At 52.6% G+C, this 13,969-nt stretch overlaps 1 protein-coding gene and 1 long non-coding RNA gene across 2 annotated transcripts; both read right to left on the bottom strand.

Moving 5' to 3' along the window:
* Positions 1–3,007: 3,007 nt before the first annotated feature.
* On the bottom strand, positions 3,008–3,210 carry LOC118659748 (60S ribosomal protein L39-like). Its single transcript, XM_036316076.1, has one exon. It carries the CDS (start codon positions 3,208–3,210, stop codon positions 3,058–3,060), a length of 153 nt encoding a protein of 50 aa, XP_036171969.1. The 3' UTR covers positions 3,008–3,057.
* A 2,299-nt stretch (positions 3,211–5,509) lies between these two features.
* On the bottom strand, positions 5,510–8,014 carry LOC118660421. The gene is made up of 3 exons (XR_004968914.1): positions 7,913–8,014; positions 6,614–7,690; positions 5,510–5,910 (listed from the first exon to the last, which is right to left on the bottom strand). It is a non-coding gene; the product is annotated as an uncharacterized LOC118660421 (long non-coding RNA).
* Between the last annotated feature and the right edge of the window lie 5,955 nt (positions 8,015–13,969).

The raw sequence follows: 13,969 nt of genomic DNA, 5'->3' as shown, positions 1-13,969 counted from the left end.
TCACCAGGGGGCAGATGCTCCAACTGGTAGGTTGGCTTGCAGCTGGGGTTCAGCCAATCAGGACTGGGTGAGACAGCCATACATGTCCTGGAGCCCTCCAGCAGTCCCTCCCCAGCCCATCATGCACCAGTGGGGTCCCTCGGCCTGGCCTGCGCCCTCTCACAATCCAGGAGGATATCCGTAGGTCAGGCTGAGGGACCCCACCAGTGCACAAATCTATGCACCGGGCCTCTAGTTAGATTATATAAGATCAAGAGGAGATGTGTTTTACTGACATAATAAGGCATATGAAAATGCCACCCAGAGGAGACTACACTGGAGAGTCCTAGCTGCTTATGAGCAGCTTCTGAGTCTTGTTTATTTCTGAGTCAGTTCTTACGGATTCATATTTTTTCTTGATTGTGGATCACATTTTCTTGCTTTTTAGTATGTCTGGAAAGTTTTTGATTGCACGCTTGAATGTTCTGAATTGTACACTGTCAAAGGTATTTTTAGAAGGGCAAAAATAAATAACTGCATAGAAAAATAGCAGTCTCTACCCTTATGTTTTATTTTCAGAGTTGACATTTAGGAACCTATAGATTTCAGATCCAGAATAGAGTAGGAGGAAGAACTAGAAGGTCAAAATTGAAGAAAGGAAAAAAAATTAGCCCGATATTTCTTGTCATTGAATGAAAAGGAGAAATTTAAAAGATTTTTAAGGGTTTGTATCTGAGTGACTTTGAGGCTGAAGAAAGTGGCCTCTTAGCCCTAAAGGCTACCACCACGGCCTGCAGGTTCCTTCACCTCTGAGGTATTTACCCCAACAACAGTAGTCACTGTGGGATGCCCTTGAAGCACCATAAGGATTTCTCTTTGCCTTGGGCCTCAGAGACTTAAGGAGGCTGGTTATGAGGAGGAACTTTCACTTGTGAAAAGAATGACCCCTGAAGGTATCATCAAACTTTTAAAATACTAGTTATAATAACTATGAATATTAAAAATGACCATAATATGATATAAGGCTAACTAACAATTATGTATGATTTAAAATTTGCCAATTTCATAGGAAAAGCATTTATTTATTTTTATTAAATCTTTATTGTTGAAAGTATTACATATGTCCCCCTATTAGCCCCATTGACCCCTTACACTTTTTTTTTTAAATATATTTTATTGATTTTTTACAGAGAGGAAGGGAGAGAGATAGAGAGTTAGAAACATCAATGAGAGAGAAACATCGATCAGCTGCCTCCTGCACATCTCCCACTGGGGATGTGCTCGCAGCCCAGGTACATGCCCTTGACCGGAATCTAACCTGGGACCTTTCAGTCTGCAGGCCGACGCTCTATCCACTGAGCCAAATCGGTTTCGGCGACCCCTTACACTTTCATATACATGATTTCCAATGGCTACTGGGGGGCTCAGCACTAAGAAAGTGCATTATTTCTCTGTAGAGATGGGCCAGGGGCCAGGGGCCAGGGGCTTCGGGAGACCATGGCTCACCTCTCCAAAGTCCTTAACAGACTATGTCCTGCCCAAGAGCCAGAGGCCAGCCTGCTTCTCACCTCCCACGATGCCTAATTTCCAAAGGACCGGGATGCCAATGCTGATGCAGAAGAAGACTGAAATGATCAATATGATGATCTCTGTGTATGACAGGATGGTTGAGGACTGTAATGGTGGTACTAAAACTAAGAAAAAAACAAAAGCCCTGTCAAATAAAAAAGACACCTCCCTCAGCACCTACTTTCCCCAGGCAGCACATGTCGCCCCCATATTTACTGACTCATTATGTGACAGTCACTATCAGGTTCAGGGGTGTAAAGATTAGCAGGGGTTGTGCTGTGTCCTTATGGAGCTCATATTGTACTGAGACAGCAAATGTCTGGTTATCATTCAGTTAGACATGTTTACCAGGTAGACCTTTCTAAGGATGACAGAATTGGGGGTGCTTAATTCAGTCTGAGGAAAGAGGTGAAGGCTTCCTAAAAAGTGACCTTTGAACTGGTAAAAGGTTAACTAAAACACAGGAAGATAAGAAGGCCGGGAATGCTTTCAGATGCATAGACATTTGGAAACCATCTAAGAGTCCAAGAAGACTGAATCATTGCTTAGCTTGGGTGAGGACTCCTGCCCGGAGGGAGATGGGATGGGAAATGAGGATGGTGGGATATCTGATGCAGCCATTGACTCTCAAGACAGGAAGTCCACTAAGAAATTAACCCATCAATCCATCCATCCAATCTTTAATTACACACATACACCCACACGGGGAAGGCATTAGACCTTTAATGAGCTACCACATCCTCACACCCTAATCAGTTACCCGTGGGCTCCAGCACTTTCTCCAATGTTCTAAGAATTCCCTCAGCCCTCCAGCACCCTTCCTCCACCCCATTCTCCTGGCCATCTACCTATTCCTTTCTGTTTCTTTCCTGATTTCACATCATTCCTTCTTTTCCCAAAAGACTCGAGAATTTCATTCCTAGGAGCACTTCTGTCTTTATGAAAGGGGCAGAAACATTCTTAGCTGTCCTGTCATCAGTGATGTTTTCCTAGCCATTTCTAACCCAGTAGAGCCTAAGGCCTTTTTAAAATAATATATTTTTATTGCTTTCAGAGAGGAAGGGAGAGGGAGAGAGAGATAAAAAACATTAATGATGAGAGGGAATCATTGATTGGCTGCCTCCGGCACGCCCACTGCTGAGGATTCAGCCTACAACCCTGGCATGTGCCCTTGATCAGAATCGAACCTGGGACCCTTCGCTCTGCAGGCTGATGCTCTATCCACTGAGCCAAACTAGCTAGGGCCCAAGGCGTTTTGTTAACAAAAATAATCCCTCTTTGGAATACGTTTTATTTTTATTATTATTTTCTTAAAAGGTCTCACACATTTACCACTGAACCATCCTACTACTGCAGAAAAAAAAATGAACAGAGCAGAATCATGAGTCCATTAATTTTTCAATTAAAGTGCTTCAACTGTTCAGACAGTAGCGATCTTTTCAATCATTTAACAATGTAGGCAACCTGGATACAGCATAAATATGTGAGTCATCTCTCATGTGTGATTCCTCATAGACCCAGTTTGGTTCTTCTCCAATGTCTCCTCTTTGAGTTGTACCTGATTTTATAACCAGTTTTCATGCGAATCCATTGTGGAATGGGCCGGTTCTGCTTTTGCTTCTTGGCCAGGAACCTCTTGAACCTGAAACTGTGGGAAGACATGGCAGAGGAGAAGCTAATGCACGCACCTTGATGACGGAGAAAGGGCTGGAATACGATTGAGATACTGATTCAGGATTTATATTTCCAAGCTTGCTCTGCAGACAAGAATGGAAAGGCCTACAGTGCCACCAGAAGGCCTCTGATAGGGGTCAGGGTACTTAAGGCTTTCAGTTCTGCAAATGGTTTTAGCATCTTTGGCCTTTTCTCCTCACACTGGTCTCATTCATTCAGCCATTCACACAGCACCAACCAGCACTTAAGTAGCATGGGGGCCCTCTGGGGAGAATCACCCTAAACCAGAGTAAACCCATGGCCTCCTCAGTCTGAGAAGCTCTCCCGATCCTTGTTCAGTGGGTCCTGTGTATGGTTCATATCCACACATTCAAAGGCAGCTCAAGCGACAGAGGAAGTGCCATGGCCTGCAGTGCATGGCCCATCTCTCTCATCCATAGAGGCCCTGGCCCTCAACCTCTGGGAGGGCAGCACCAGGCTACTTGCATGGTCTCCTCACTTAATCTTCTCAGTCCCTCAGGTAGTGTTTCCTATACCACAAATGTGAAATGGGAGCATGGAAAGATGAAGGAACTAGCATAGGCACATAAGCCAGAAATTCATCCAGATACCTGATTCCTGTGTGTGGATGTGTGGGATATAGTCCCCATCCAGTAATACAGCGTCAGGAGCCAATCCCACCAGCTCCTGGGGTCTGGTGTGAATCTGGGGGCCAGGAACAAGCATTGGGGTGAACCAGGATGTGCAGGTGTCCAGAGAGGTCCGTCCTTCTCCCACCTGGCCTTCTTGCCAGGTCTTTCATGCCAGCCTGTTCTCCCAGTCACTTCCCTCCTTCACCCAGCCTTGTGGGATGAGCCTCCCAGGCCCTTCCTGGTTGCCTCCTCTCAGGGATTAAATACAGGCTTCTGTCCCCCAGCCCTAAGCATGGAGTCTCTTGTTATACACAGATCACCTGGATCCACCAAGATCTAACCCCAACCAAGCCTGTGTCCTGCCCAAACCGACATGTCTCTTGTCTTCCAAAGCACACAGCACAGGCCCCTTTTGCATAATGGCACTAGTGAGTCAGTCCAAAACCTTCTATATCTTTTATATCTGTTAATTCACAGAGTTTGCTGCTATTCTATGTCCCTCAGTTTAAGAGGAGAGAGGCCTGGCATAGGCTTCCTCCACCGACCTTCAGCCTTAGGACAATTGAACTTACTGTCACATGGAGCTCATTGTCTTCACTAGGTGACTGTGCAGCTCATTGTCTTCACTAGGTGACTGTGCGGAGCAGGAGGCCTTAGTCTATGTTGCTTATTTAATGGGGAGAAGGCTCATGGATGGGGGCAGGGTAGGACTCAGGACTTCCTAGTCCATACACCAAGCTAAGGCCTCCCCTCAGCTGGAGCCACTGGACACTCTCCCCGCTCCCTTCCACACTCTCTAAAATCAATAGAAAAAAATCCTCTGGTGAGGAATAACCGAAAGAAGGAGGGGGCGAAAGTGGTGGAGAAGAAAGAAGGAAGAAGGAAGAGAAGAGAGGAGGAGGAGGAGGAGGAAGAAACCTTATCTCTTGAGACAGCATGAGTGGACCTGGAGAGCATTATCCTAAGTAAAATAAACCAGTCAGAGGAAGACAAATACCATATATTTTCACTTATATGTGGAATCTAATGAACAAAATAAACTAGCAAAGTAAAGACAGACTCATGGATACAGAGGACAGACTGACAGCTGTCAGAGGGGATGTATTGGGGTGCAGGGTGAAAAAGAAGGGATTAAGCAAAAGATAAACACAAACAAAAATCTCATAGACAGAAAAAAAGCACCTTGTTATTCTCAGGGTTTGAGATCTTGCTGTTGGTATTTGTCATGTTTGGCTCAGATAAACTAAAAAATTCTCTAAAAAAAGAATAACACAAAACTACAAAGGAATTCAGTTTTTTAGAATATAAGCATGTTTATTTAAATATTGCACTGTTATAAGCTACTAATGGAAACAATTGTAAATATAATTTTGTTCTTTAAACATACATAATTACTTTTGTGGACAGAAAGAAATTGTGAGGTTTCGCCGAAACCGGTTTGGCTCAGTGGATAGAGCGTCGGTCTGTGGACTGAGAGGTCCCAGGTTCGATTCCAGTCAAGGGCATGTACCTGGGTTGCGGGCACATCCCCAGTAGGACATGTGCAGGAAGCAGCTGATCCATGTTTCTCTCTCATCGATGTTTCTAACTCTCTATCTCTCTCCCTTCCTCTCTGTAAAAAATCAATAAATTTATTTAAAAAAAAAAAAGAAAGAAAGAAATTGTGAGGTTTGGCACTTTTTGGCAATATCATTTGCATAAAAAGTCATGATGCAGAGATGTAACTGATCATCCACAAAAAGATGGACAATTTTATCTTTCTTGAGATTTCTTATTGAAGCCATTAATGTTTAAATGTAGGAATTACATCTCTTAGCACCACAGAAAGTGACATGATATGTTTAAAAAGCCCTGAGGAGGATACTCAGCAAATGCAATAACAGACATGAGATGCTGCCTCTACTGTCTCATCCTGATCTGACCCTGGTCTCTGGACAGAAAGTTTGAACTCCTCGTGTTCTAACAACGAGCAGCAGGTCATCCAGAGGCAGCCAAGCAAAGGCAGAGTCGCTGAGATGGTCCACAGCACCAGGGCCTCCTTGGTCGCATCAGCAGCCTGCAGAAAAGGGCGAGTGTTGGTCCCAGTGGCTGAGGAAATCCTGGGTCAGTTCTCCTGGGGCTTCAGCACCCCATCACTCCCCATCTCCAGCCCTGACCCCACTAGAGTCACATCTTCCCTGAACCTGCCACCCCTGTCCTGGGACCAGCAGCCTGTACCAAGCTCTGCCCACCCTTTGCACATCACAGAGTCACCCCAGCCCCGCTACAGACGTTCTGAGCTCAGGACTAAAGTAATGGCTCAATCTGCTCCCTTCACTCAGGTCTGATTCTCCTGGGGGTGGGAGGGTCTAAAGGACCTGGTGGGAGCTCTGATGGACAGGAAGGCCCATCCTGACACCTGACAGCCTGGGGAGGGTTGCAGACAATCATTCTTCTTTTCCCTTCTCTCCCAGCCTCTTACCTAGCAGTACATTGGGCTCTCAGTATGAAGGTCCCAGCCCTGCCCTATTCATAGGGGCCCCTCAATGGCTGAGGATCTGAAACGTGGAGGAGGCTGGCTGTCAGGTGATTACACCAGGGCTCAGCCTGGAATCCCAGGCCTCCTTCTAACCGTAAGGGTTGCCTCCTTAAGTAGTCCTTTCTGTTTGCCTCCCCCACCCCCTAACTGGCCGTTCTAAGCCACTTTCTGTGAACTTCAGCCTTTTGAATTGGGTCTACATGGCCTTCCAACATTTTCCACATAATTAAGCCCTCGATACCTGTTACTGTAAAGGCCTCAGCCTAAGATGCCAAGTATGATTGGGCAGATGAAGATCACAGGGTAGATCCACCAGGCGATGGGCGTCTTGGTTCTGGCCTTGGATGGGACTGTCGCTGTGGCAGTGGTTGATGCATCTGCAATGAAACACAAGAGTGACATCTGTGCAGCACCCCATTCTGATAAGATGCCTCCTCAGCCCACGCTGTCCCAGGTAATCCTATGATGCAGACAGTTTCTACCCTCTACGTGTGGCAGCTACGGTGACAGGACCTGGGCTTGGAGCAAAGAGAGGAGATGGGCCCTGGCCACTTGGGGCTCACACAGCTAATGGGGAAGCAAGGGTTACAATAATTACTCCTGCTGGGATAGAAGAGGAGGTGACACATGAGGAAGGTGGTAGAGAATCCTCCCAGGAGCTGCTCTGAGGTGGTGTTAAAGGATTTCCAGAACAGGCCAGGTGAGTTGAAGAGAGAAGTGAAGGTGAGAAGAGGCAACAGGACAAGGAAAAGGTCTGAAAACAGAATAATGCCCACAGGTTTGCAGTCAGCAAGAAATCCATGGTGAGTGGTCCAAGGTTATGTTCAGGCAGAGACGTGAGGAAGTGAGAAACCAAAGGAAGAGACATGAAGAAGAGAGAAACCAAACAGGGATTGCAGAGCACATTTAAGGCCTTTTTCCTCCAGAAAACTCCAGTGTGGTAGGTGGATCACTTTTTCAAACCACACACAATACAAACGCACACACAGAGTGTGAATGTCATTTTAAGGGACCTACAACTTCATTCCCTCTGGAGAATTACCTTTTGTGCTCAGAATTTCATCCTGGGGACACAAAACTTCTTTAAGCCACTTCCTACAGTCTCCAACTGAGGTCCTAATAAGGAGATAAGTCATAGCTCTGTCACGTGCCAATGTTTTCTTTAACAGTGTGCCTTCATTGTGCAAAACTGTCCAGTTTCTGTTCTTTGAGTCAAAGCGGAGAGATTTCTTTCCACGCAATCCAAACTCCCAGGATGCGCTGGTGTGCCCATTGGATTCCTCCTTACACATCATGCTGCCCTGCAGGGAGAGAGGACCTGTCCCACCATCATGGGAAAGAGATCAGCCTTGGGTCTTGACAGAGCCTTTGTGGCCACCTGGTGTCCAGCCCACTGCTCCCTCTTATCTCCTGGTCCTGCTCTGTCCTCTGTGGCTCCTGAGTCTCTTGGGTGGGATGAACTTCCCATATTTACATAAACACAATTGTTCCCTAACCCTACAACTCTGTTCTGCCTCTACCGGGGGTTTTGTAAACTTACCGCTGGGTGCAGTAATCTCTGCTTTCATGTCAGGCAGGGTCTTCTTGAGCTCGTCCACCACATCTTGCAGAGTTTCTCTCTGCTGATTCCAGGTCTGTGTGGCATTCATCTCCGGAAGGGTTTGACCTCCTGGCTACCACAGGTATAATGAAGAAATGTTTTTCCATTGACCTGGCCTTGAATTTCACACCATGGTTGCCCATTAGGAGTGACTATGAAGTTATAGGTCAGAGATTTAGCACCTGTGTGGAGAAAATGCAGCGGAAGTTTAGAGTTTGATTGAAAGTAACCCTAAGTGCCTCTCCCCCATTCTTGACAGCAAGTGAATCCCCCTGATGGCTGGGCAGCCCTTGTCCTGTTCAGGTCCAGATGTCAGGATCTTGGGCTCCCACTTTCTTTATTTTTCCAGAAAAGGATATATTTTTATTCAAGTAACTGCAAGTAGGAAGCCAGAGGGAGGGGCCCAGGCTGGGACAAATCATGGCTATCTCCTCCCCAGCGAAACAGGGGGAGAAGGTGGCCCTACACTCTCTGTTGCCCCTGATCACTCTGCTGCAGCATCCTAGGGGCAGAGCCCCACCTTCCCTGGGCTGGGGCAGTGGGTTCCCAGCCTTCTTTGCCCCTGGCCCCTCCCTAAGACCATCTTGGAGGGGAGTGTGGGCAGCACAGGAGGCAGTGAGGATGAACATTGGGCGCTGGCAGCAGCAGCAATGACAGATGTCTAAGAATGAAACATGGAACAAAAAACAACACAACTGTCCAGAGGGAGTTTGTGAACAGAGGAAAGATGGAACCAGAACCTTGGGGGGTGGGGAGGAGCAGGGGGTGGGAGTGGGCAAGGCTGGCACGTTGTTAGTGCCCCATGTGAGGGGAGGACACTGGAGGCCTAGAGTGGAAGCAGATGGGGTCAGGGGCTCACACCCCTTCTGCCTTCCCTCCTGTGCCCCAGGGGGGCGCTGTTCAACCCAGTGCAGGGCTAGGACCTCGTGGAAGAGAGAGTGTGAGCCACAGCTGGTGAGACACAGGTTGGTTGGGGCATCTTGGGGCCAAACAGCCCTATCCATGGCCACGGGTGCTGTTGGAGGACAGCGGAGTGGGCATGTCAGGGTGAGATGGGGCTCAGGCCCCTTTAAGGCCAGGGGAGCCCTCCCAGGCCCCCTCATGGGGAGCCAGAGGTACGAGTGGGGAAGGGACCCCTAAACCAGGAGCCCAGTCAGCAATGCCCCCACCACCCAGGGCGCAGGGACGCAGCGGGCACGGGGTGCCGCTAAGTGGGACGTCAGCTTAGTCAGAAGGCCTGGGGGATGCACGTGGGGGTGGGGTGTGCTGGGAACCGAGCCCAAAGGAAAACGGCTCCACCTGGGCCCCCAGCGCACGGCTGGTGTGCCCTGTAGTGAGGCGGTGGAGGCGGCGCCGGCGGCCGGCCGGGGAGGCCGGGGAGGCCCCGGAGGCCCAGGAGGCGGGGGCAGAGGGAGCGGAGCTGCCCATCCCAGAAGGAGATGCTCCGCGGTGCGAAAGCAGGTGGCCGGTCGCCGCTCCTCCTCGGAGGACCCCTGCGAGATGCCCTCCTCTTCCTCCCTCCCCCGGGTCCTGGGTCTGCCTTGGTTTCCTCCCTGGAGCCGTGGTTTTCCAGGTCTGGGCAGCGCCCTGTTTGCTCCCCTGTGGTCCGCCCCGAGGTCTCAGGTGTGGGCCCTTCGCTGGGCTCCTCGGGCCGCTGCTTTCCCGCCCGCTTCTCAGCGCCGTCCTCTCCCGCGTGGAGGCCAAGGGCTGGCTGGACGCCAACTCCACTCGCTCATCTTCCTTCTCTGCGGGCAGCGGAGGGGCCAGGGCCGCCGGCCTCTGGTGCGCGCTCCGGGGCTGCCAGGAGCAAAAGGGCTCGGGCGCTGGGGTCGCGGGCTGCACAGCTCTGCGCCCCCACGCACGCTGCCCCGCCCCCAGCGCTGCCCCGCCCCCGCACGCTGCCACGCCCCCACAGCCACGCCCCCGCAAGCTTCCCGGAGACCGAAAGGCGCCCTCAGAGCTGATGGCCAAGGGTCGGCGGGTCTGCGCCCCTCCCGGCGGGAAGACTCTGAACCCCACCGTGGGCTCCCGCCCATCACAGGAGCGCCCCGCCCCTCACAGCGCCCCGCCCCTCCCAGCTCCCAGCGCCCCGCCCCTCACAGCGCCCCGCCCCTCACAGCGCCCTGCCCCTCACAGCGCCCCGCCCCTCACAGCGCCCCGCCCCTCACAGTGCCCCGCCCCTCACAGCTCCCAGCGCCCGCCCCTCACAGCGCACCGCCCCACACAGCGAACCTCCTGTCCCAGCTCCCAGCGCACCGACCCTCTCAGCGCACCGCCCCTCCCAGCGCCCCTTTCATTTCAATCCCCGCAGCGCCCTCCTCGCCCCCATCCCTCACTCCCGTCCCTGTTCCCTGGAAAGAGGCGGCAGCTAAGCAGCCATCCCGGAGACGGAAAGGCGCCCTCAGAACTGATGGCCGAGGGTCGGAGGGTCTGCGCCCCTCCCGGCGGGAAGGCTCCGAACCCCACCGTGGGCTCCCGCCCATCACCCCGTCTGAATGCCGGTCCCTCGTCCCACATTCCGTTCCCCAACTTACAGTGTGCAGTAGCCGGGTCCCAAAGTGGAAGCAAGAGCAAGAGGATGGCGCTGAGCCCCACAGACCGCTCCATCTGCACCCAAAGCGGGAGCCGGCACGGCCAGGACCCGAGGGTTATTAATACCGCGCGCGGTAGCCCCCTGAACCGCCTGTGCTGCAGGTCTGCGCAGACCCGTGTGTAGTTCGCTCTCCTGCTCATTCATACTGCCCTGCGCCCGCCCCGGGGGTGGGCCGCCGCGCCGCGCACAGGCTTCCCATTGGCTGTCCTGACTTGCGCCCCGCCCCGGGGGGGGGTCTGCCCACCGGCCTGCAAGCCTGGTCCTGTTCCCTGGGCCTCATCCGGTCCTACGCTCTGACCGCCGAGCCTGGCCCACCCCTGGCTCCCGGCCTCACTACCGGACCCGCCGCCCCTGCCCGCAGATTTGGCCTGTTTTTTACCCCCGTTTTGCGGGTGGGAGTGCAGGGTGAGGGGGTATAGACAGGAAGGGAATTTTATTCAGTGAAAACACCTCAATAGTGTCACAGCTTTGCTGCCATCCCTCTGTTAAGTCCCTCTCCATTCCTGGGGCTGTAATTCTTTTTTTTTTATTTTTATTTTTTTTATTTAATACTAGAGTCCCGGTGCACAAAATTTTGTGCACTCGGGGGGAGGGGGGAAGGTCCCTCAGCCGGGCCTGTGCCCTCTCACAGTCTGGGACCCCTCAGGAGATAACGACCTGCTGGCTTAGGCCTGCTCCTGGGTAGCAGAGGGCAGGCCCAATCCCTAGGTGCAGCCCCTGGTCAGGCTCAGAGCAGGGCCGATTGGGGGGTAGGGCAGCACCCCCTGTCACACTCAAGGCAGGGTCGATGGGGAGGTTGCGGCGTGACCCCCTGTCACGCACAGAGCAGGGCCAATCCGGGGGTTGGGGCGCTGCCCCTGTCACACACAGAGCAGGGCCCATCAGGGGTGTTGGGGCTCCGTACCGTCATGCACAGAGCAGAGCAGGGCCCATCAGGGGGTTGAGGAGCTCCCCCCTGTCACTCACAGAGTAGGTCCGATAGGGGAGTTGGGGCACCGTCCCCTGTCACACACAGAGCAGGGCGGATCAGTGGGTTGGGGCGCCGCCCTCTATCACCCACAGAGCAGGGCCAATCAGGGGATTGGGGCGCCACCACTGTCACACTCAGGGCAGGGCTGATGGGGAGGTTATGGCTCTACCCCATCACACAGAGCAGGGCCCGTGGGGGGGCGGGGGGGGTGGGGGGGGTGGGGCGCCACCCTCTATCACCCACAGAGCAGGGCCGATCAGGGGGTTGGGGCGCCGCCACTGTCACACTCAGGGCAGGGCTGATGGGGAGGTTATGGCTCTACCCCGTCACACACAGAGCAGGGCCCCGGGGGGGGGGGGTGTGGGTTGGGGTGCCGCACCCTGTCACACACAGAGCAGGGCCGATCAGGATGTTTGGGCGCTGCCCCCTGTCATGCTGATCTCGGTGCTGGGAGGCATATTACCCTTTTACTATATAGGGTAGAGGCCTGGTGCATGGGTGGGTGCCAGCTCGTTTGCCCTGAAGGGTGTCCTGGATCAGGGTGGGGGTCCCCACTGGGGTGCCTGGCCAGCCTGGGTGAGGGGATGATGGCTGTTTGCAGCTGGTCACACACCCTTCAGGGTGGGGGTCCCTACTGGGGTGCCTGGCCAGTCTGGGTGAGGGGCTGAGGGCTGTTTTCAGGCTGGGGGTGACTGAACTCCCAAACGCTCCTTTTTTCCTTTTTTTTTTTATTCTGGGCCAGCTTTAGCTTGAGGCTTGGCTCCAGCTCTTAGGCCTCCGCTGCTGAAAGTAGGTTTCTGGCCTTTGCATACAATGTTGCGAATCTGCTGGCTGAAGTTCGGTGGTATTTGTTACAATGTTTGAAACTGCCAGCTCAGAGGCCTGCAGCCGCAGGTGGGGAACGTTGGTTTCCTCCATCACTGAGGCAAGCAAGCCTCATGTTAGTTTCAAGCTGCCTGGCTGCTGGCTGCCATCTTGGCTGACAGTTAATTTGCATATTAGCTGGTTAGCCAATGAAAAGGGTAGTGGTCGTACGCCAATTACCATGTTTCTCTTTTATTAGTGTAGATATTTTTTTACAGAGAGGAAGGGAGAGGGATAGAGAGTTAGAAACAGATCAGTTGCCTCCTGCATACCCCCCACTGGGGATGTGCCTGCAATCAAGGTACATGCCCTTGACTGGAATTGAATCCGGGACCCTTCAGTCCAGAGGCCCATGCTCTATCCACTGAGCCAAACCGGTTAGGGAATGCAATTCTTGTAATATTTCACACACACCCCACTCCCACCCCCACCCCGTTGGGCCTTACACCACCTCAGGTCTTCTTCACCCCACTGCCTCTCCCCCTATCTTAAAAGGTACAAACTTCCAGGTATAAACTAAACAAGTCGTGGGGCTGCGGTTGATAATACTATATTGGGGACTGTGGTTATAATACTATATTGTAAACTGAGAGTTATTAGGAGGCACACCTAACACTTCTCACAGCAAGAACATTGTAACTCTGTGTGGTGATAGATGTCAACTAGACTGACTGTGGTGATCTTTTCACAATAAATACAAATACCAAATCATTAGGTTGTACATTTGAAACGAATACAATGTTATATGTCAATTATATCTCAATAAAAATAGAAAAAGAAAGAAAACAAATGCAGGGGAATTGATCCCGACACCAGAAATGTTGCGCCAGCAGGACTGCGCTCACACCCATAGCTTCACGGGGTGTCCCTGGTGGCCTTCGTGGGGCAAGGAATCCAGTTACAGCAAGAGGGGAGCACCGCCTACCTGTGGGCCCCACATCCTCTCATTCACTCCAGCCTGAACCCACAGGCCAAATAGAACCGCTTATACACGGAAGGTCTTGGTGAAATGGACAGTGACGCAGTGGCTGGGCTGCGGAGGAGCAGTGACTCCGGAGGGGCTGTGGCTGTGGCTGCGGTGAGGCTGGGGAAGTGAGCGCCTGCGCTGCCTGGGTGACCCTCTGGCAAAGCTGGTGGGAAGGCCCAGGTGGAGAGCAGTGGGGGTGTTAGAGGGTTTGCTGGGAAAGTGGAGTGGAGCTGGGGTATCCAGTCTGTGGACCGTGAACCCTGTGAACGTTCCTCGTCCACAGGATGACCCGGGCTGGGGGCCCTCTTCCCAGGGAGGGCTGGGAACTGTGGGTGAGGGCTGGGCATTAGCAGAATTTCCTGCTCCCTCCCCTACCCCCGTGACCCCGCCCATTCGCCCAGCATCACTCTTTAGCCCAAGTCCCCTGTTTCCTGTCCCTGGCCTTGCCTTGCCTGGCACACGGTGAGGGGAGTTGAACAGGGTGTGGTGGCACCAACCCTCGGGAAGGTTCTGAACCCCCGTGGGCGCCCTGTCCTGGACCCCGTCCTAGTGCCCGCCTCCCCCCTCCGCCCCCCTAGGTTCCATTCTGGCTTCACTGCTGAG

This window comes from Myotis myotis, unplaced genomic scaffold (genome assembly GCF_014108235.1).
Source record: "Myotis myotis isolate mMyoMyo1 unplaced genomic scaffold, mMyoMyo1.p scaffold_m19_p_7, whole genome shotgun sequence".
Classification (NCBI taxonomy): domain Eukaryota; kingdom Metazoa; phylum Chordata; class Mammalia; order Chiroptera; family Vespertilionidae; genus Myotis; species Myotis myotis.
This window is presented reverse-complemented; position numbering and strand designations above follow the sequence as displayed.

Bases quoted from the DNA above. Each gene is read 5' to 3' on its own strand.
- LOC118659748 (XM_036316076.1), bottom strand. From the start codon at position 3,210: ATGTCTTCCCACAGTTTCAGGTTCAAGAGGTTCCTGGCCAAGAAGCAA.